At 47.5% G+C, this 23,103-nt stretch overlaps 1 protein-coding gene across 4 annotated transcripts in view; it reads left to right on the forward strand.

Moving 5' to 3' along the window:
* The window catches only part of Sqor (sulfide quinone oxidoreductase), a 51,553-nt gene that overhangs the window by 14,965 nt on the left and 13,485 nt on the right, over nucleotides 1-23,103 (forward strand). For 2 of the 4 annotated variants that reach the window (XM_063248136.1, XM_063248132.1), the window contains exons 2-5: nucleotides 8,470-8,720; nucleotides 12,846-13,016; nucleotides 20,330-20,383; nucleotides 22,454-22,648. In XM_063248136.1, the coding sequence (XP_063104206.1) occupies nucleotides 8,487-8,720; nucleotides 12,846-13,016; nucleotides 20,330-20,383; nucleotides 22,454-22,648 (654 nt within the window). In that variant the 5' untranslated portion in view covers nucleotides 8,470-8,486. Of the gene's footprint in view, nucleotides 1-5,274; nucleotides 5,413-7,754; nucleotides 7,774-8,469; nucleotides 8,721-12,845; nucleotides 13,017-20,329; nucleotides 20,384-22,453; nucleotides 22,649-23,103 lie in introns of those variants that run through there. The other 2 variants (XM_063248140.1, XM_063248143.1) reach the window with 2 other exon arrangements.

The raw sequence follows: 23,103 nt of genomic DNA on the forward strand, positions 1-23,103 counted from the left end.
GATTTTTCAAGTAAATTCCAAATAATTTCAGCTCTAGGGATCTCAGTACATATTTCTAAATGATAAGGACTCTTATGAATTTTATCAGTACAATAATTGCACCTGACTCCGCCCTTCAATACAACTAAGATTTTCTTCTTTACCACTTATGTAGATCGTTAAAACTTCATCCTGTTTTTTCCCATCTCACCTCTTGTGTGAGATGCTTCACATTTGAATAAAAAAAAAAATGCCCAGGCCGGGATAATTGGAGAGTAAGTTTGAATTAAACTCTGCTGCTTACTCTGTGAGGTGACTGTCTTAGCCTGTTTAATGCTGATACCACAGAACACCTGAGACTGAGTCATAAAGCTCAGAGACGAGTTCCTGTAGTTTTAGAGGCTGTGAAGTCCAAGGTCCAGGGGCCTTCACGTGGTGAGGGCCTTTCTTGCTGCATCCTAGCCTGGCTAGAGAGAACAAGAGAGGGGATCCTCGCTTCTGCACCAAACCCACTCCTAGGACAGTGGTGTTAAGCCCCCACCCTTGTGACTCAGTTTCTCTCCACCACTGCACTGGGCTAAGGTTTCCAATGCTTGAATGCCTGGGGACCATTTGTAGGAGAGCTGTGACCTGAGGTGACTTCTGTTGCTCTATGCTGAGCTTCATTTTTCTGAAAAGTGATGATGCTGTTTACAGGGTTGCGAGGAGTCTGAGGCTTGAAAGCCATCAGCTTTTGCTACTATTATTATGACAGTTTCTCCCCAGGTTTTCAGCCTGCCTCCTGGGCCTGACTTGGCTGAGAGTTATAAGTAACGGTGAAAGCCTCAGGGGCTGATTTAATGAATGAAGCCACAAAACCAAGGGCTCAGAAGGTCCTGGGGAGGAGAAGCCTTTTGTAGCCACTCTGCTTGCCCTTTGGTCAGGAGCCTGGGCTCTCTTGGGCCCCAGGGACGGAAACCCACAGGACTCAGCCCTTGGGATGTCACCAGAAGCTCAGATAAGCTTGGCCCAGGTTTGCTGGGACGAGAGGGTGGGTGGTGAGAGAGCAGGTGGCTGTTTTCTGTGTTTGACTCTTTGATTTTGGAAGTGATCCACAGGTTATGGAAACTGTGGTTGTGGAAACCCAGGCGAAGTGGCCCCTGTGTGTGGGATTGAGATAAAGTAATCATGAGCCATGCGAAGAACCACACACTTTTTTCTTGGGTGCCCAGAGAGCTGAAGGGTCGACCAGAAGCTCACTGGCTTGGTGGCTCTTTTGTTAAGATGCTCTGGACCGTCCTTGCTGAGATGCCGGCTCTGTTTGCGTGGAACCAGGTACCCTAGCTGCTCACAGCCCAGAGATTGGCAGGCCATGTGACATAAGGTCAGGGAGCTATGGACCCACATAGGCCTTCTGCTGGGCTGGGAAGGGCTGGTGGTGGCAGGGTCCCCAGCTAGTATCTGATGGACGACAGAGGCCCAGGCGGCCCTCTTAGCTCTCAACAAGTGAGAATTTTCCGTCTCCAGTTAGACTGCTGATCTATCAAAGCATCTATTTTGATCTGTCAAAGGAGGCTCTCAGTGGATGTAAGATTGGTCAGGGGACTTTAACTTCAAAGCATAATATTTTGTAATTATAAAACACATTGCATCTGCCACTTGTTAAATGAAAGCTAAACTTGCCTTATTGATTGATTATTTTAATGGCATGCTTTACATCCTAAGAAGGTAGTGGTAAAGTGCTTGTCCTTGGTGTTACTGGTAGCTAATTCTTACTTCCTTCAGGCTATCTTCTGAGGAGGCTAGCAAGCCCTGTTTGATTCAGACTTGGCCCTTGTTTTGTTGAGAGTTTTTTATTTATTGTCTGTTGACTTCAGGATCAAGTTTGGCTTTCCTTCGTTTTCTGCCTTCTAGTTACGGTTGTGCGGCATTTCCATAAATCTGTTTTTCTCGTTGCTATAACTTGGCCTAGATCAATGTTGGAAATTCCTACTAGTTCCCGAGTGATGTTTTTGGATATTTCTTTTACCACCAAGTGTTCATTTTTTTCCCTCCTAAAGCCAGCCAGTTCTCTCTTATCAGCTGTGTGTCCAACAGTTCAATTCAATTTTGACACTGACGTAGGAGTTAGTGCAGTCCTCCTGGGTTTGAGGCTCAGTCCTATGCAGCTGTCCCCACTTCAGACACCTGCCATAGTGAGGAGTCAGGTGGCCCTGACTTGTATGTGGCAGATAAAAGTTCTGTGTTTCTCGTGATCCCTCTCAGGCTTCATCACTGGCTAAGCTATACGCAGAACTCAGGAAAATGTTTGCTTATGTTTTCTGGTTCATTGTAAAGATTCAATAGCCAGAAGGAAGGTAGGGGGACGCAGAACTTCTTGCCTTCTCTGGGCACCCCACTTTCACAGCACCTCTGGGTAGAAGATCTTCCAATCTTCTTTGTCCCTCAGGAGTTTTAATAGATGTTAGAGCAGGTCAAGGTTTGGACCCAAAATTCCAACCCAATCATCACCTTCCTGTGTTTGGTTTTTCTGGTGGTCAACTCATTTGGAAGCTGTCTAGGGGTCCACCCTGAGTTCCCCCACAGCATAAAGTCAGGAAATTTCTAGGGGTGAGAATAAAGACCAAAGGCCTTTTTAGGTGATGTCACATTCCAAAATGTGGTGTTAAAAATCACGGCCACGTGCACTTGCCTGGACAATTCCTAGAAATTGTATCACTTTCCACCCCGTCCACAGACAGTGTTGGGCTGTATTCCTGGCTCTTCCCATCTGGATTGTTAGCTGCTGTCCCACAGTTAGGATGAGACTGTTATTGAGACTTTTGGGTGTTTTGGCACTTGGGACATTTGCGTAACACATACGTGGTTTTGAAATTGTTTATGGCTCCCAAGCCAACAGCCTGCTTGATGCTGTGACTAGCGGGGCTGAGGAGGGCAGTTCCAGGACTTTGTGTGTCTCAATCCTGAGTTCACAGCCAGGACACGCTAACTGCTGAAAGAAACCAGAAGTAGCCCTCTGGGCTGAGGGAGGGAAGCATTTGCACAATTCTCAAGAGAGGAACCGAGGTCAGAAAGCTTAGCAGGAGCAGCAGGAAGCCCAAAACTCAGCCAGACTTCTTCCTTCCTAGGTCCCCACTCCCTCATTTTAAAAAAGACAAAACAAAGCAAGGCAAAGCTAAACAAAACATCTTTCCCTGGAGCTGGGCTGCAGGGTCAGGACCGTGGGAAGTGGTTTTGCTTTTCTACCACGTGAAAGTGCTTTTATGTTGGCACCTGGGCATGTAGAAGAAAGGCAGGGGAGGACAGCTGTGCCTTCACCGAAATACAGCTTCTTTATTCCTTACCAAACAGTAATATCCTACATGGTGCTTCTCTCCACCCTTCCCCCTAAAAAAATTAAGTCATTTTTAAAATCTAAAACCAGAGCTTATTGAAAAAAAAAAAAAAAAGAAAGAACACACAAGGAAGAGGAGAAAGTCTTTTTAGTTATAGCAAAATCAGTTTAGGTGTCTGTATTACAAGAAATACTTTCTCTTTTTTGGTACCAGGCATCGAACTCGCAACTTCAGCTTGCCTGGCAGGTGCTGTGCTGCTGAGCTAAATCCTCAGCCCTGGTTTCCCTTTTTTGGAAAATTGTGGAAAATGGTTTTTTTTTGGTATTTAATATTACCACATAGGTATTGTTTTGTTGTTTGTGTTGGCTGTCACTGTGACGAAATATCTGTGATAAAAGATAAGAAGCAAGATTCATCTTGGCTTATGGTTTCAGAGACTGCAGTCCATGGTTGTTGGCTCCACTGCTTTGGACCAGGGCAGCACAGGACACCAAGGCTTCCCGTGTGTGGTCGAGGAGGCCTGTTTACCTCTTGGTGTCCGGAAACAAAGAGGAGACAGGAAGGGGCAGGGCCTAATGTCTCCTTCCAGGCCACACCTCCAGTGACCTAACTTCCTTCCCTTAGGCTCTACTTCTTAAGGGTTCCTCATCTCCCAAAAGCACCATAGGGAAGTGACCCCATGGATCTTGAGGGAACATTTAAGATCAAACCACAGCAGGGTATGGCGTGATCCCAGCACTCTGGGAGGCTGAGGCAGGAGGACTGCAAGTTTGAACCTAGCCTAGGCAACTTAGCCACTTAGTGAGACCTTATCTCAAAATGAAAACCAAAATGAAAGCCAAAACCAAACCAAATAACCAAACAGGGCTGAGGATGTAGCTCAGTGCAAAGGTCCTGGGTTCCATCCCTAGTACTGAAAAAAAATTCAAACTATACCATTACTGATGCATAACTGTCTTAGATACCCCAGAAGCATTGTAGTGTAGTGGTTTAAAGGAGAGTTTTGATACCTAAGGGCCTGTGTTCCGACCACAGTCTATCACTTATGGGCAGCTTTCTGGCCTCGAGGGGGTTCCTAAATGCTGCCTGCCTCGACTTTCCCATCTGTGAAGAGGGGAGGCTAATGGTAGACAACTGACAAACTAAACTTAGGTGGGACCTAATAAAACAGACCACTAACAACTAAATACTTGCAGGTGGGACCTAGTGAGATTTTATTATCCTAAGTACAGATGTGGAGTGTGTCTATAAAATACAATCAGAGGAAACCAAAACCATACCCTCTGCTGAAGCCAGAGAACCTCTTTTACTGCCTCATTTTGCTGGAATGGAAATTCCTGAGACCCTTGAAGAAAACCAGCAATTTATGGTGAAAAAAACACCCTTGCTCTCCTTCAAGAAATGGTTAATCTGTCAATGAATATTAATAGCCTAGAGCCATGGGAGAAGTGAGTTTTGGGCTCCAACTTTTTTTTTAAACCATCTTAACTATTTTATAAACAGACATACACATGTACATATATGTTTTCTTCTTTCAACCTCTCACACTAATGAAACAATATGAACAATATGAAAGTCATTTATTGTGGATTTTTTTTGGTACCTGGAATTGAACTGAGGGCCTTAGAAAACAGCTCAGAGTGTTCCCAGATGGCTGCCCCAGGCCTTGACAGTGTACACCTCACAGGCTGCGGCCCCTCACATCCAAGAGGACACCCTGAGAAGAGTTTCTAAGCATAAAAAGCACACAGTTAAAGCCGACAGGATCTGGTAAGTTGGAAAGAACCAGGCTTCCACCTGTCCCTCAGGGCGAGCACGGGAGAGGGGCTGGCTGCCCTTGGAACTTTCCTGGTGTCAAAGGTCCCCACGAGAACAAGCCCAAAGGAGCAAGGAGCAGGGGAGGCAGGGACCCAGGCCAGCTGCTCAATAAAGTCACAAAGAAAAGAAGCCTTAAAAAAACCACACCTGTGACGCTGCCACAGTCGAAGCGGGGACACACCCAGGCAGTGGCGCAGCTGGGAGCGAAGCTGCATAGAGTGACAGAGAGTCGGACAGACAGCAAGACAGAAACCGGACCCATGACGTTGAAGCTGATGGCAGAATCATAGTGCGGTGTATGGTGAGAGGACCAGCTCTCTTGGAAGGCAAACCAAAAATGGCACATCCTGGACACGGTCTTTTCTTTCCTGAAGCAGAGCGAGAAGGGTGGTGGTGGCTTTAATAGCAGACAGGAAGGTGCAGACACTATTGTCATGTGTGCACACTAAAAGAAACCGGAGAGGTAGAACTACAATTCCCTGCACCTGGAGATCATTGTGTACGGCATTTTTGAGATCAGAGTTGTGTGTGGATTTGGATGAGGTTAAACCATTAAAATCAAAATCACAGGGTCTTTTTTTTTTGAGATAAGGTCTCACTCTGTAGTTCAGGCTGGCCCTGAACTCAAGGCAATCCTCCTGCCTCAGCCTTCTGAGTGTGGGGATTATAGGGGGGCACCAGGCAGTCGAAGTTCTCAAGGCTAAGCCTGTGCCTGAAAATCAGCCACCATAGGATGCAGCAGCAGAGGGGGACAAAGCTCAGGAAGACAGCGGAGGCTCTGAAATGGCTTTGAGGAAGAAGAAGAGGAAAAGAAAGATGGTGACTGAGCAGTGTGGTGAGGGGACCCCAGTGTTTGCAGGCTTCTGCGGCTGGCTGTGTATAATACACCAGACACGGTGCAGAACTGATGCAGAAGGACACATTAGTTTCTTTACTAGAAATGGGTGCATAACATAGGCAGTCAGTGTTGCCTTAGTACAGTCTGAAAAATGTGTAAGAAACCTTTCACATACAAGATGGTGCATTTATTTCATCTGCAAATGATAACAAATCTTTTGTTATTATAGCTGTCAAATGTCAAAAAAATCTAGAGACACTTACCCAGCATTAATATTTGGCTATTGTTTTCCCAGTACTGGGGTTGAACCCCAGGCCTTCGCACTGAATTGTACCCCAGCCCTTTTATTTTTTTTATCTTGAAACAGTTGCCAAATTGATGAATTGACAGCATGAGTTTATACTTGTGACTGCCCTGTTTCAGCCTCCCAGAGCGCTGGGATAAAAAGTGTATGTCACCATGCCTAGTGTCTTTTTTATACAATGCATTTCCTCATACATAGTTTGAGTAATACTGTGTAGTGTAGCATAATATAATGTTATATATCCATTTTTATCCTGATCGTAAACCTTTTTTATAGTCTTTGCAAACATAATCTTAAAGAATTACACCAGTCATCTTGGGAGCCATGTTTTACTCAGCTTTCTCCAGATAACCTGACATTCAGAACACTCTATCCTCCCATCCTAAACTGCAGTAATCCTAGAGGAACTCTAAGGGAAACCCTCAGGGGCCCGAGCTGTCCCCTGCAGCTGTCTGTCCTGTCCCGGGGTGAAATGCAGACAAATCCACAAACCAGTAAGCAAAACAGTGACCACAGCATGAAAATGTAGGTGGGAAGCATTTCTGAAATAATTTCTTTTGTTCAGTATGAGAGGCCATTCCTTGGAGGAGATTCCTAGAAATGGAGTCCCAGGGTCAGTGGATGGTCAGTGTCATTTTTGAAAAGGATCACACTGAATTTATTTACTTCTTTATTTTTATATGTTTGCGTGTAGAATAATTGCGTTCTTCTTGAGGAATTGCTCCGGATTTGTGTGGTCATTTTAGTCACTGATTTTAGACTTGCAATGCGGCTGTGTGAGCCTGTCCTGCTTCCTTGGTGGGGGGGGGGCTCTGAACACTCCCCTCACCCCCCACCATCCCAGATCTGGAACACTGAGGCAGCAGAGCTCCGGGACAGTTAACCCGGCGTGGCCTCTCCTCCAGGGCCGCCTCTCTTTCTGGGCCCTTTCCCTGTCTTCCTCTGGTTCCCCTGCAGCTTCCTGTTCTCAGGTCAGGCAGGTGATATAGTGGCCTCACTGGCATTAAGGTCTCGGTGCCCCAGGAGCTGGAGACTCCCCCACCCCCAGCCCGGGGTGATTGCATTTTAATGACACTCTCCTGGGTAGTGCTGAAAGCATTGGTGACAGGCGGGAGGGACACTGCCCTACCAGGAAGGGCCAGGGCTTGGGCCTGGGCCCTGCAATTTACACAAGATTGTCCAGTCCTTGAGCTCAGGCCAGGGCTGGGCTGGGCGAAGCCTCCTTTCTCCCATGCTCACTACCCAAGCACTAGCTGCGCAGCATAGAGACACGGTTTGCTCAGAGGAAAGCGCGTCCCTCAGAGGGGCTGTTAAAGAGCTGTTTACTGCATTGAAGATAATAAAAAACTGGTCAGAGCTTGTGCAGGTTCCTTACATAAATATGACTTTATGATACCAGGCAGGGCTGCCATGGGGCTTTGTTATCATCTGATTAAGCTGTTAGAGGCGTGGAGGCTCTTTACCTGCAGGGCCATCGCCAGGGCTGTGATTGAATTGCAGATCCCTGGCAGCTGGAGCAGGCAAGAGGCCCCTGGCTGAGGCCAAAGCCCCATAACTGCGGGTGGAACCTGGGGGGCAACAGAAGGGTTTCCCACGGGACCCTTTCTCTCTCAGCAGGGTTAGGTGCCCTTCACAGCTAGTAGTTCCATTCGTGGGCTTGTATGTCTGTTTTCGTTTTGGTCCTAGGATTGAACACTGAGCTCCATCCTTAGCCCCTTTTAAAATTTGTTTTTATTTTTAAATTCAGAGACAGGGTTTTGCTAAGTTGCTAAATTACCTAGGCTAGGCTCAAATTTATAATCCTCCTGCCTCAGCTTCCCGCCGTGCTAGGATTTACAGGTGCACGTCAGCACACCCAGTAGACTGATAACCAAAGAAAACATTGAGGAAGTGTGCTGAGGCTCCTGAGAGACAGCTGGACTGGGCAGCTGTGCTCTAGATTTTACGGATGAGTAAGGACAAATCACTGGGAGGATCGTAAGGGTGGGGAGCTTCCGTCAGACACAGTCCTGGGTACCCCACAGGTGAGAGGAAGGGGAAATGGAAAGGTCAGCCAGTTGTCAGCTCTCCAGAACCCTTGGGAGTCCACCTAGAGGGCAGGGTGGGCCTTGCAAGAAGGCTGGTGCAAGCCCGAGCCGGCCAGACTCTGGTATCCCCATCCTCTGCCTCCATCATGCTCTTTTCTGGTCCTCACAATCTCATCTCTCCCCTTCCAGTCTGGTCTAGCCTGACGATGCCCCCGCTGGCCACCGTGGTGTGCAGTGCCCGTGCCCGGCTCTTTGCTGGCCTCCTCCGGCTGGGCACTCAGCACACCGGTCCCCTCCAGCTGCACACGGGAGCCAGCTGTGCAGCCAAGAGCCACTATGAGGTGCTGGTGCTGGGGGGCGGCAGCGGCGGGGTCACCATGGCTGCCCGCATGAAGAGGAAAGTGGGCGCAGAGAACGTGGCCGTTGTTGAGCCCAGCGAGGTGAGTGACCCCTTTGGAGGTACTTTTGTGCACACGTGCATGTGTGAGCATGTGTGTGTGTGTGTGTTGGGGTGGTCAGTCAGGCCCTGGCCTCCGTGTCTCCAGGTGCTGCCAGCCTGCCTAGGGTTCTTTCCTCCAGTCACATGGAAATCTCGAGCTGGCAAAGTACAGCTCGGTCAGCATGAAGCGCTCTGTCTGCAACCCTTGGTCGCTGGTTGGTGCCGGATGCTACCAAGGGATACAGCCAGCTACTGGTCACTGCTGCTGCCAGACACCATGGGCTCATGCTGGACACCACAGGAGGACTCTGCTGGCCTTTGATGGCTGCTGGCCTTGGAGCTCATCAGTGCTGACAGCTCTGAATGTCTGTTGCCCTCTTTTGAAACAGCCTCTGTGTCTGCACCACTCAGGATGGGACTCCTGGGCAGACTGACAGGGTCTTGGGGCCCATGTGACCTGAGCAGTAACTCGAGAGCAGGTTGAGAGGAGTTCAGAGGCGAACATTCATTTTTAACGAGAGGAGGGGAGCAGGGGAGGGGCACAAGAGCCACTGCCCCCTGCCCCCCAGCTGGCAAGTGGGGGATGGGGAGTCAGGTGAATCTCGTGGGTCTCAGCAGGGCTTCTCCTCCTGGACACGAAAGCGGCCCATCCCAAAGGCCAGTGGAAGGGAGCGGGCAGCTCTCAGCTTTTGTCTTCTCTCCTGTTTCAGTTTTTAGTGTTTCTATAATAGAGGACCACAAGCCAGGCATAACAGCAGACTCGCATTTGCTCAAGGTTCTGGAGAACAGAAGTCCCAAACCTAGCCACCCAACTAGGGCCAGGCTAGGCTCACTCTAACAGCTAGATGGGTAGCGGGTGGGGACATCCATGTTTCTCTGCAGCTCCTGGGGCTGTGTCACTGCATCGACTGCCCATGTCTTCATGGGGTGTTCTCTGTGTTTCTCTCTGGCTCCTGAGGTGTTCACTAGCTCCTCAGTTTAGGGTGCACCCTATTCAAGTATAATAAGGTTACCTTTACCAGCCTGGGGTTAGAATTCAGTACACCTTTGGGGAGATAATGCCCCACCCCATCCTTGTGTGTGTGTGCCCATCTCTGCTTCGGTCTGAAGGGAGCAGGGTGACAGGTTGAGACAGGGGGGCCCTGGAAAATGGAGCAGTGAGAGAAGGTCGTGGGCGATGGTGAGTGAGATGAGGACGCTAACAGAGGGGAGAAGGGCGAGGGAGATGCTGCTCTGTGGAAAACCTTTTGTTGTAGTCAGGGCTGCAAGGAGAACAATTACATACAGGACCCAGAATTTATGTTATTTTATGATGGTCACTCAGGGTTAAGTACAAGAAAGTTCAGGAAATCTGTCCACAACACTAAAGACCTAGAAAATCCAGCTGAGGGTCTGGACCCCACAACAATGACCTGTATGAGTTCCACTGAAGATCTAGAGCCCATGACAGTGACCTATGCAAGTCTGTCCCATGGATCTGCACTGGGATGGCCCAAGGTCAGCAGTGGAAGCTAGAAAGTCTTTGCCAATGGGGTGAAGGATCTGTGCCAGCAGGCAGAGGGTTCTGGAGCCAAGAATCAATGCTCAACATAAGGACCAGCGCTCCCCTGAAAAGAACCACAGCTATCCTCAGTGACAATGAGGTCCCAAGCTCCTCCGACGATGAGAACAGCTGAGTTCACATCAGGAAGCCAGAGTGACAAGCTTCTCCTGGAGATTGAACAGCACCATCTTCCCCTCCAGAGCCAGGAAGTAATTTCTTTTTTCTTTTTTTTTTTTTTTGACAATGTTGAATGTTTTATTTTTATTTATTTATTTTTTTAATTTTATTTAAGGAGAAAAGAAAAAAAAAAGCAGGGAAAGGATACAAGTTATACAGATTTACAGAAAAAAATGAACAGTAGGAAATCACTAGTTAATGGATTACATATTGTCATCTTAGAAATAATTGTTCAAGTCACAAAATTAAAGCTTGTAAAGTGGACATTCCATCAATGATATTGCAAACAGTTCTGTTCATTGATCCAATAAAACTCTGTGATATCATTTTCTATCTTATACATTTAAATATACATGCAGTTATATAGTTTGGAGCACTTTCTTTTCCTCTCTTTTGTACCATGACTATTACACATTTTGGATTTCATTGAAGGAAGTAATTTCAACATAAGCAGCAGAGCTCCCCCAAACTGAACTGCAGTCATTCTCAGGGACAACAAGGTCCCAAGATCCTCCACTGACAATGGCTGAATTCATATCAGGGAAGCCAGCGTGACAAGCTCCTCCAGGAGAACCAACGACTCCAAACATTAACAGTTAGGAGAACCCACAATTCCCTGCTCTTCCTTTCATCTCTTTTTAGGCTGGCAACTTTCTTCAGTGGGGCTGTCTACACTCAGCACATGCTGATTTAATTCAGTTGGTGCTAAGCTGACCACCAGTTTTTAATCCATAACACCTTTTATGGTGGCATAAAAGCTTCAAAACAATATGAAAGAGCTTTGGTGGTTTTCCTGATGCTTCCCAAGGATGAGCTGAGAGCCAGCTGGGATCTGTAGCCCTGGGAGGGAAAAGCCAAGTGGGTCCCCTGGTTGTCCTGTGATGGGGGTGGAGGAGCAGGACTCAGACTTAAATCTGAGCAAAGAGGACACCTGCTCCTGCCACTTTTCTTTTGAGACTGAGTTTTGCTAAGTCGCCAAGGCTGGCCTTGAACCTGTGGTCTTCCTGCTTCAGCCTCCCAAGTAGCTGGGATCACAGGCATTTGCTACCATCCCTGGCTTGTCCCTTCTCTTTTTAAAGTGACTGACAGCAATTTCAGTGCTGGTGGCCTGAGAGCTGCATGATGTGACCATTCTCTCAGATGCACCCTCTGTCATGGTGAACCCACGCCTGTCTCCCAGGGTTTCTCTTTATAACAGGGGTGGCCATTCTGGAACTGGACCCAGCTCAGACCTCACCACCTCTGTCCTTGGGGGAAAATACAGCAGGGATCTCTTGAAGAAGTGGCCGGCAGTTTAGGCTTTGAGCACCTTCCCTGCCCTTTAGTGACTGCTGGAGCTGACGTTTACAACTGAACAATAGACATGAAAAACAAAAAATGAACACAAACACAAGAAAGACCAAGCTTGTGATTTTATTCTTCTTCCTGTTCAAATTGGACCTGAAATCGATGGGATCTCACCCCTGTTCCCCATGGATCCCATCCATCGTGGGCAGCAGGGTGATGGCCAGCCCTGTGGAGTTTGGCCATCCCATCCTCCAGTTCAAAGTACTTTGGTAATGTTGAGTGCTCTCGGTGCCCTGGTCCCTTGCAAGAGTGAATCCTCAGGAGCTGTTAAACCACTTTGGCCCCACGCAAGAGCTTTCCCAGCTAATTGGGAGCAAGAGTGGGCCAGGAAAGCAAGAGAAAGGAGTGACAAAGTAGTGACAGTCTGGGGTGCACTGGAAGTCTGGGCTCTGGAAGGGGTTGGCACTTCTTGGCTGTGGGTACAGAGCCTCTGGCGAAGAAGGGGGCTAATCCAAAGTGTTAGAAGGCCATCCTGGCTTTGGGGACACAGTCTGAAGTTAGGGAAAGTTCAAGGCTCCCCAGAAGTAGCCGTAAGCTTAACCACACTCCTCACGTGTTCACATACTTCTGAACAACCGTAGTTAGGGTTCAGGGCTTATGTGTTCTTGTTTGTCTCTGTGCACATAAATGGGTCCGTAGTGTGCACACATATCTGTGTATCTATATGCACACACACAGAGCTATTATTATGTGTGTGTGTGTGCATATAGATACACAGACCCATTTATGTATCTGTACATATAGAAATAGAAATATAGATATACCTATCTGTATTTCACACTAAATCAGCCTTTAGCAATAAATAATACAGTGGTCACTAAAGATAAGTTTATGCCTTTTAAAAAGGGTCTTGGGAGAATCTTGGGAGAGTTCTTGGGTGGGTGATTGTCCTTCAGAGTATAAGAGACCCCTTAAAGAGGGAACTAACCTGGAAACTTTATGAGACGCTCGGTGGGAGCAGAGAGAGCGTTTGAGAGTGTGTTTAGTTCCAGGGTGTCTGAGCGGGTGCCTGTCGATCAGATGCCTGCTGAAATCATCTCCAAACACCTCGTTCCACAGAGACACTTCTACCAGCCCATCTGGACGCTGGTTGGTGCGGGTGCCAAGCAGCTGTCGTCATCTGGTCGACCCACAGCCAGTGTGATACCATCTGGGGTGGAATGGATCAAAGACTGCGTCGTGCAGCTCGACCCGGACAAGAACCTTATCCACACTGACAGTGGCAAGCAGGTAGTGTCTTTGGTCTTTAAAGTTTTAAAAAAATTTCCTGTATTTTGGTTTTTTGATGGGGTCTTGCTATGTAGCCCAGGCTGGCCTTGAATTCACTGTGTAGCTCAGGCTGGCCTTGAATTCATGGCATCCCTCCTGCCTCAGCCTCTCAGAGGCCAGAATCATAAAGCATGTGTCACCACACCCGGCTGCGTTTCCTGCTAATGGGAGGGCTTGATTAACACACAAACTGGTAAAAGGGTGGTGGGTATGCCCGTGTGTGAAGACTGCTGTGGGAGACGGCTGGGCTTGTGGTCAGTTGGGGAGTGGAAGGATGTTGGTTTAACCAACAGCTGTGACAAGTACTGGCTGCGTCTCTAGCTGTGTACCATTCTGGCTTCTGTGGCCCCTTGTACCTGGTTGCTTACTGAACAAATGTGATTGCTACCTGGAAGAACAGTGGGCATCTCCCTGCTGCTTGGTCTTTGATGGCAGTTAACCTTCCTCCCTGAGGCAAGGGGTTTGGGAACACTAAGGGCCACTCTGTGGGGAGCTGTGGGGACATCAGGTGACTGATGCCAGGGGTGACTTGTGCCAGGGGTAAGGAGAACCATCGCGGCCAGAGCTTGGGACTCATGTTTGCTTTGCACTGTTTAGAAGTCTCCCTAGAGAGACCGGAAGTGGTCCCTACCGAGGGGTCAAATCTTTCCGGTCACGGCTGCCCCCATTTCTGGCTAACAGGCAGAGAGCAGGAAGGAGACACCGCAGGCTCAGCACCCACCTTCTGCTTCCTGTCCCTGATTGCTGCTGGGCCTCGAGAGCCAGGTGATGGGAAAGGGGAGGCGAATGCACAAGAAGGCTGGGTGCACAGCTGGTTCTTGTCTCTCAGTGCTCTGGGTGCTGCCTGAGCTGCGTGTGCCCTGTGTAGCGCTGGTCACCGCCCTGCTGATTCATGCCTTGCCCAGGCCAGTTCCCAGCTCAGCGGTCCCCACCCCTGCTGTCAGGTCAGGCTGCCTCTTCTGGAAAGGCGGCAGTCACTATTTATTACAATGATGAGTAATAGATACACATATAACTGAATCTATGCGCATATATATCTTATTTTAATCTTTTTATTTGTTTGGTTTTTGAGACAGGTTCTCGCTATGTAGTCCAGCCTGGCCTTGAACTCATTATGTAGCCCAGGTTCATGGCCATCCTCCTGATAGAGGGGAATGGAACTCCAACGTAGTATGTGTGGTATGAGTTCGTGATCTCTAAAATCCAAGAATGAATTTTAGGAACAATGGAGGCTAAGACTAGAATATATTTATTGAGAAAAAGAAAGCTTCTGTCTGAGAGAGACAGAAAAGCGGTCCCGAGCGGGTTGCCAAGGATTCTGTCTTTTCCAGGGACTTTTATGGAGTAAAATCATGGAGTGAGAGGTGTTCAAGGTGGGGAAAACTGGGAACTCACAAGGCAGACAGGCATAAGGTGGGACATAACTATAGTTAGCCAATAAGATTAGTAGTTCAGGTAAAATTGATTAAATTGAGGACAAATGGGGAAGCAAGTCACACAGAAAGCAGGCATTCTTAGAGAGCAGTGACTCTTCTCTAGGGAATTGGGTTGGTGACTCCTGGCTTCCTCATGGTGACAGGGAACTATTTAGAATATCAGTCCTTAGGATGTGGCTGCATTTGTTCGATCTTTTGTCTTGACGCCTGGCCCACAGCAGGAAATATCTGTTTCCCCAACAGTTGCAAGGTAGCTGGGCTTCTGCACTGGCTCCTTTGAGACCCAGCCCTGTCTCACTACCTATAATATTTCTAAGTAACTCACCTGCCTGCAATACTGAGCGCCAGGATTGCAGGTATGCACCAGCATGCAAAGCTTATAATTCTATTTTAATTAAAAACTCTAAGTGTTTTTATATTACTTTTCCCCTCTCGATGGATCAGAACTGTCTCATTGTTCTCAGAGACTCCAGGAGACCAGGTTGATTACACAAAGGATTGCTTTCCTTTCAAAAGACTCAGCTCCATGGGTGTTCACAGGGTCTGGTGGGGGTGGGGCCCTTGGTCCAGCAAGGTCCTTCCAGCAGGAAGATCGCGGTGCCCCTTGTGGTCTCAGGACGAAAGGCCTTCTCTATCTCTGTCTCTCTCTCTCAGTCTCTCTGTCTCTGTCTCTCTCTCTCTCTCCCTGTCTCTCTCTCCCCCACCCCCTCCTTCCCTCTCCCTGGGGATTGAATCCAGGGCCTTTGCACTGAACTGCATCTCTATCCTTTTTAAAATTCTTCATACAAGCTCTTGCTAGGGTGCTAAGTTGCCCCTGCTGGGCTTGCCCTTGTGATCCTCCTGCCTCAGCCTCTGAGAGTGCTGGGATTGCAGGTGTGCACCTCCCCGCTCACCACCTTGTCTCACCTCTTGAGAGTGAGTGAAGGGCACTCAGCCTTCTCTCTGCTTGGCCCCTGGTTACTGCAGAAGCTCAGACACCCAGGGAAGCTGGAGAACCCTGTTTTAAGGTGAGGAAGACATTGGTGCCATCTGGCCTGGCTTTCTCCCAGGACCCCAATCAAGGAGAAATATTTTCTGAAGAGCATCAAAAACCAGCACAACCCTTTCCTATGAGATAGACTAATTTTAGTTCATTTTCCCAGCTGTCTGCGTGTCTAGGATTTATAATTCTGTTACCCACTGAGAGGCTTTCCTAGCTGCTCCCCACAGATGGCTTCGCTGAAGTTCAAGGCTTTAATTCCCTGACACGTCCCTGTCCCTAGAGAGCTTCTTTAAAAGATCATGTAAATGAATCAACATTCTTCAGCAGATATCATACAACTTACCTCACTGTTCCCTGCTTAACTTTTACCCGTGTTTGTCTGGATCAACAGGCGAGAAACTCAGTGGAAACGACAGAAACTTAATCTCAAGGTGTCTCCAGCTTTTCCCCTGCCCTGGGGTCTAGGTGTAGAAGACCCTTGTTCTCTTTCCTGGCTGAATCTGGTTCTGTTTGCACAGGGCCTTTGGTTTCCTCAAACATCCCTGCCTCCTTCTCACCCCGAGGCATCAGCACACAGGTCTCCCCTCCACTGCTCATCTTTGGACAAGCCTGCCTTCGACTGGCTCCATCACGGGGCTTGTGCCCTGCTCTCACAGCGGTCTGTGGTTTAATAAAGATTCCTGTGATTATCTGGGAACCTTATCTCTCCCCCTAGCCTGGGTACTTGGAGCACAGGAACTGTGTCTTTCTGGTTTATCACTGTGCTCAGACTTTGCACAGTGTAGGCCCATGGAAGGTGCTGAAGAAAAAAACACTGGACAGCAGACTGCATTTAGCTTTTCTCCTTTGTAAAACGGGAATAGTAATACTACTGACCTGGCTGGGTTATAGGGAGTGTTATGGGGTATAATAAAAAAGCGATTGCTTAAATTAAAAAACCTTGTTACAGTAAAGGGCACGTTAATCTCCCTCAAATCCTCCCCTCATTTCACTCACACGATCTCACTGTTCTTGCCTCTTCCTGCAGCAGTTCTAGACTCCTCATTTGGGAGTGTCTTTAGTGGCACTGTTGTGTCTGGATCCCACTGTTGTGTCTGGATCGATGTCCTGAATCCATTGAGAATGTTTTCCCTTTCTGGTTTACTTTGACTTTGGGGAAGAGGTGGAAGTTGCATGGGGCCAGATTGGTGAACAAGGGGAGTTGAGGACACAGTGTGTTCTCATGAGCTGCTACTCTGTTGCACTTACCATAGTTTTGATTGCATTTTGTAAAGACCCTCAGGAAAGAGGACTTCAGAGCTGCTTCAGAGAGTGGCAGTCCAGATGGGATAAAGTGTTCCAAGAATGGGGCAGAGGTGTTAATGGCAATGTGTCTTTTCTTGTAATACATTTTAAAGTTTAAACATCCACTGTAGACTTTGATCGCACATTGTAAATAAGTGGAAAGTGAAGCACTTAGAACAGTGATTGGCAGGGAGAGGCAAATGTGTGTGAAATGTTACTATTTTATTTTATTTTTTTTATTTAAAGAGAAAAAAACAGAAAAAAGGGTAAAAATAATACAGAATTTCAGAAAAATAAACAATAAGAAATTACTAGTTGATAAGCTACATATTGTCATCTTAGAAATAGTTGTTCAGGTTACAAATTAAAGCATACAAAGTGACATTCAAATAGTGACACTGCCAACAGTTCTGCTCAAGAATCCAACAAAAACTTAGTAATATGGTTATCAGTCCTACACACTTGTTTTTTATCTTAAAGAGTGTAAGATTAAACATAAAACAGAACAAAGGAGTTCATAAGGAAACAATTTAAAGAAACACAAGATTTCAAAGCAAGTCCATTAGAGATCTTCACTGTCTTATCTTATTGTCTCTAGTTTTCTTCCAAATAGTTGTCCCCATCTTCACACACATTGAATATATACTGAACATTATAAAACTAATCAGATCATTACAGGATGATGAAGGCTTTTAAGGTCTTTATGATCTGACGATGGGGAAGTCAGTAATGTCTACCATAATGTTTCTCAGTCTCTTTGTAGTAGCTGTCCTCATCTTTACATCCACTGAAATTGAACATAAGAGACTAGACTAATATCACTCTGAAGAGTGAATAATAGTATTGCTAGATTGTATATCATAATGCTACAGAATTAGCATTGGGTTTCTTAGTGTCTCTTCTTCAGAGTATCTATTCATTACATTGTGCGTTATATAATCTTTTCCCATAAATAGTTTAGAAATTCTTCTCATGTGTGAATCTCTACATGTATATCTATCCTTTCTGAATTTTAGGGAAAAACAGATCAAAACAAGACAACAAAACAAATTCCTAGAAAAACATGACATGAAAAAGACATATAGGAGGACTACAATAGTAGGTAATAAAATGTTACTTAGAAAGAACACTGGGAAAGACTGGGAGAGGAAACACTGAGTGCGCAGCTCGGGCCAGATGGGTTCCTGACTGCTGAGAGCAGGCTCATCACCCCTGAATACCCTGGTGCCCTTCTTTCTCTAAATTACTGGGAGATGTTTACTGAGCAAGTGAGCCTAGAGCTTTGCAAGGAATTAGCGCCTATTTGTGAAGTCTTTAGTGTTAGGACTTTACTCACCCTCACCCTGCATAAAATGAGGATCCTTACCCATATTTAGCCTTCTGCCAAGGTCTGTGTTCTGCTCTGTGATTGCTTAGGAGTCTTGTGTACAAGTTCTTATAATTCCATGACATGTAGGTCATCTGGCTAGGGAACGTGAACTTGCTTGGAATGCTTGAGTCTTTTCTTTTTGTTCTCTTGTAATTGAGCCTGTATTTTACCTTCCTGATTTTCCTCCCTAAGAGTGAGCTCATCTGTACCTGGTCCTTAGAAATCATCACCATTACATTCTGGTATCCCACTGACGTATGCACAAATCAACAGCTCTTTCCAATAAAGTGTTCTGTTTCACCTGCAGCCCCCAGCTTCGTGTCACCTCCATGGCTGAGAGCTCCACAGCATTCACACAGCCATCAGTGAATGGCTACACCTACAGGTCTGAGAATGTCAGGGTGCTGGCTCCCAAGGACAAAGGAAAGATACAGAGGAAGATGCTGATACTGTCTGCTCACTTTGATAAACTGTATTTTTGCAAGGAATGAAGTCATAAATCATCCATTCATACATCTAACCACCCATCCATCATCCATCCATCCATCTCTTCCATCCATCCATCCATTTCATCCATCCATCCACCTACCCACCCACCCATCCACCCATCCATCCACCCACCCACTCACTCATCCATTCATCCACCCACCCATCCACCTATGCATCCATTCATTCAACTGTATCATCCATCCATTTCATCCATGCATCCATCCATCTCATCCATCCATTCATTCATCCACTGACCCATTCATCCATCTATCCACTGATCAATTCATCCATCCATCCATCCATCCACTCACTCAGCCATCCACTCATCCATCCATCCATCCATCCATCCATCCATCCATCCATCCATCCATTCGTCCCATCCACCCACCCACCCACCCATCCAGCCACCCACCAATTCATCTTTCTACCCATCCATCATCGATCAATTGATCCATCCATCCATTCACTCATCCACCCATCCATCCATCTGACCCACCTATCCATCCATCTGTCTCATCCATCCACCCTCCCATCCATCAATCCACCCGCCCACCCACCCACCCACTCACTCATCCATTCATCCATCCATCCAGCACAACCTGATGCCTCACTGTAGTACTGTGACTGTGCTAGAGTCTAGGGAATAGGAGGGAGGTGTGACCTTTATGCCCTGGGAGTGTCCTAGACAGGGAGGAGAATGACTTCTGTGTAACATGATAGAGGCTACGAAGCATCACACGCTTGTGCTGAGAGCTCTGTAGGAAGGGCCAGTGGTGAGTGAGAGATCTGACAAAAGCCTTGGCCGCCTTGGGGCTGAGTCTCCTGGACTCCAGGGCAGGACTTCTTCACCAACCTGCTCCCCTTGGACCTCATGCTCTTGGGTCTTAGAACCCCCTTCTGAGAGGGAACTCGCTGGGCACTGCTTCCCCATTCAGTGCGAGGTCACGGTGACCATCCCACTGGGGGCTCCTCACTCTCACTGCCTTCCTCTCCCCGGCAGTTTTTAGGGCTGCTGTCATGCTTTGCACCGTTCTTACTGTCTGTGCTTGCCCCATCCTGATCCTGCACCTCCGTGATTGTATTTACAGGCACTGTAGTCTTCAACATGAGTAATCACGACACTCATACTTGACAGGGACGGCTTCCTCCCAGGGCGGCCGCTAAGTGGGAGCAGGTGCGATGTATCACATTGTGTCAAGGACTCTCCAGGCTCTAGTTCCCAGTTCCTGTGACAGGTCCAGCCCATGTATTACTCCTGGACTTAAAAACACTGATCATCTTTTCACATGAGGAATTCATCATTTTTCCCACTTCTTGGTGTGAAAAAGTTTTAACATAAGCAAGGCACAGAGAGTTACGGCCTCTTTGTTATTCTCCATGGTGTAAAACTCTAGATGTCCAGTGACCAGGCAGGTCACACATGGTCTGTGAAGCAGCGAGGTGTGGGGCCACAGAGGACTGTGGGGTGCCTCTCCGCCAGACAGCGTGCTCCTCTTCCCTCCCCCCAAGACTCATACATCTGGGGCAGAGTCAGTCCTTGCTGCATTTTTTTTTTTTTTTTGGAGACAGGGTCTCACTATGCAGTTCAGGCTGGCCTTGAGCTCACAGTGATCCTCCTGCCTCAGCCTCCTGAGTGCTGGGATTATAGGTGTGCCACCCAGCCCTTGCTGCTTTTTGAGACCTGGTCTAAAATATCATTTATTGTGTGTTGCAGATCTCCTACAAATACCTTATAATTGCTCTCGGAATCCAGCTGGACTATGAGAAGGTACTGTTTTAAGTTGTTCCTATGTTAAACTGGCCTGTTTAACACTGTTTGGTTTTATATTAATTTTGACAAGAAAGAGGCCCTGAAGAAATCTACTTTTATTTCTCAGTGGTCCTTTTATGCTGTAAAAAAGTCTTCTCAAAGATTCTGTCGGTGATAACAATGTGTTTCAGTTTTAAGCTTTAACTCATGATAATAGCCACTGTTCTCACAATTACCAAAAAACCTGACTTTTTATGTGGGACCGAGTTGGCTATATTAAAGATTAAATTTTCTTTTGCCAGTAAGATTTAGAGGTTTTTTTTTTTTTTTTTTTTTTTTTTTTTGAGACAAAGCCCTACTATGTAGTTTGGGCTGGTCTTCAACTAACTGTGTACCCCAGGCTGGCCTTGAACTTGTGGCCTCAGTCACTCAATACTCCTGCCTCAGTCTCCCAAGTGCTGGGATTACAGGTGTGCACCACCATGCCTGGCCTAGTTAAGAATTCTTAAGCAACTTTAAGGGTGGGATACCAGCAGCTCCTTATTAGACACTGAAAGGACATCTGGGTTTTGTGTACAGAGGCTGCCACTGTGGCATGGAGTGACCACAGCACTATAAATGCTACCTTGCAAGTCCTTAGGTCCCTTTTTGGTGAGCCAGATGCTACTGACTGTTGTGAGATTCACGTTTAGTTTTCCAAGGCACAGTAGAGTAAGTCAGTCATTGTTATGATTTCTGGGGGCTTGTTGGAGACACAAAGCTTGGTGTTAACCAGGTCACAGGCTGAAGGGCTGGGGTCCCAGCATGGGCCTCTTAGGAGGCAGCCCAGGAAGTCGTTTTGTGCCTTGGGACTTATCCAGGGTGTGGGTGGTGGAGATGCCTTGGGATGTGCTGTGTGAGTACAGAGAAGCCAACAATCAGTGAGTCACACACAGGGAGATTTTCAGGCTTGTTGTGTTCCTAGCCACTTCCCAGGGGACCAGCCTGCTCCTTGAGCCCCACTGGCTTAGAAATATCATGCAATTTATTCAGGGTCACAAAACTATTAAGTAGAAAAACTGGGACTCAAACCAGCTCTGTAGGATTTGGAATCCCATTCTTTTTAATGACCTCACTGTAATGCCTTTTCCAAGAGTCTGATTAGGTACAGCCTAATAGAGGGTCATGTAAGTTTGGTATATGGCTGATATAAATGAATGGCCCTTAGGCCTCCCTATTTTTCTGTCTTAGTCACTCTCCTGTCAAGGGGACAAAATACTAACATACTTTAAAGGAGAAGAGGCTTATCGTGGCTCAAGGTTTCAGGGGGTTCAGTCCATGGGCAACTAGCTCCAAGGCAGAATAGCATGGCAGAGGGGTGTGAAAGGAAAGAGGTCTTGAGCTCACAGTGATCCTCCTGCCTCAGCCTCCTGAGTGCTGGGACTATAGGTGTGCCACCCAGCCCTTGCTGCTTTTTGAGACCTGGTCTAAAATATCATTTATTGTGTGTTGCAGATCTCCTACAAATACCTTATTATTGCTCTATCTATTCCTCACTAACCCATGTAGTGAGGAAACAGAGCAAGAGGAGCTAGGGACAAGAATCATCCTTCCAGGTCCCAGCCCAGTGACCCCCCCTCCATCCAGGCCCCCATCCTAACAGCATGTTCAGCTATTGTTTAGTCAGGTCTGCTTATGAGTACAGCATTGCCATGATGCAACCACCTTCTGAAACCTCACCTCTAATCATGGGAGACTTTGGGGGCATTTATCCAACTTCTTTTCCCAGGAAGGGAACTGGTTCTCCTAAAAGGAGGCATGGCTGGCACCTTGCCCTCACTCTGACAGTGGGAAGGGCTGTACTCAGTTCAGAGACTCAAGGCCAGGGAGGTGGAGGCTTCCACGGGCTGGGCCCCTTCTGTTGTCTGAGAGGAGACCTCAATGCCACAGGTCAGGTCTGAGTACCGTGCTCACCTGTGTGTCCCACGTGTGTCCTCCTGGGGGTCACAGTGGTGCGGGGACACTTGAAAGGCTTTGGAAATGGCAAATGGGACCCTAAAGGCATTTCCCCTTCGGTTTACAACAGATTTTCTGTGTGCTCGGTTGCAGATCAAGGGCCTGCCTGAGGGTTTTGCGCATCCCAAAATAGGGTCCAATTATTCGGTGAAGACGGTGGAGAAGACATGGAAGGCGCTGCAGGACTTTAGGGAGGGCAACGCCATCTTCACCTTCCCGAACACGCCTGTGAAGTGCGCCGGAGCCCCGCAGAAGATCATGTACTTAGCGGAGGCCTACTTCAGGAAGGTGGGGGGCCTCTTCCTGCGGAGCTGGGGGGTGGAGCCAGGGGTGGAACCTGGGTGGAGCCAGGGTGGGCGGAGCCAGGGTGGGGCAAGGAGGGGCGGAGTTGGGGTGGAGCCAGGGCAGGGTGGGGGCAGGGCCGAGGCGGGGCTGGGCAAGCTGCATCTGTCCCTGGGTCCTTCCTCATCTCCGGCCTAGGGCCTTCTTTATTTCTAAATTCTTCTCACACACATGCACAGTTATATATCTTGAAGTTTGGTAAACAGACAAAAGGAGGCTGTAACTCGTAATTCAGCTGCTTTAATAATGTTGCTGTCCTAGGTGCGGCGTGTCTTGCCAGTTTTTTCTATGGATTTAAAGAAATGCAGTTCTAAGCAGTGTACACATGAATTTAGATGTGTCGCACGTGATCCAGGGGTTTTTGTAACATACTTTTTAATGTGTGTCTAAAAGTCCCCTGG

Source organism: Cavia porcellus, unplaced genomic scaffold (assembly GCF_034190915.1).
Source record: "Cavia porcellus strain 051 isolate PalLab524CR breed Dunkin Hartley unplaced genomic scaffold, mCavPor4.1 scaffold_1, whole genome shotgun sequence".
Classification (NCBI taxonomy): Eukaryota; Metazoa; Chordata; class Mammalia; order Rodentia; family Caviidae; genus Cavia; species Cavia porcellus.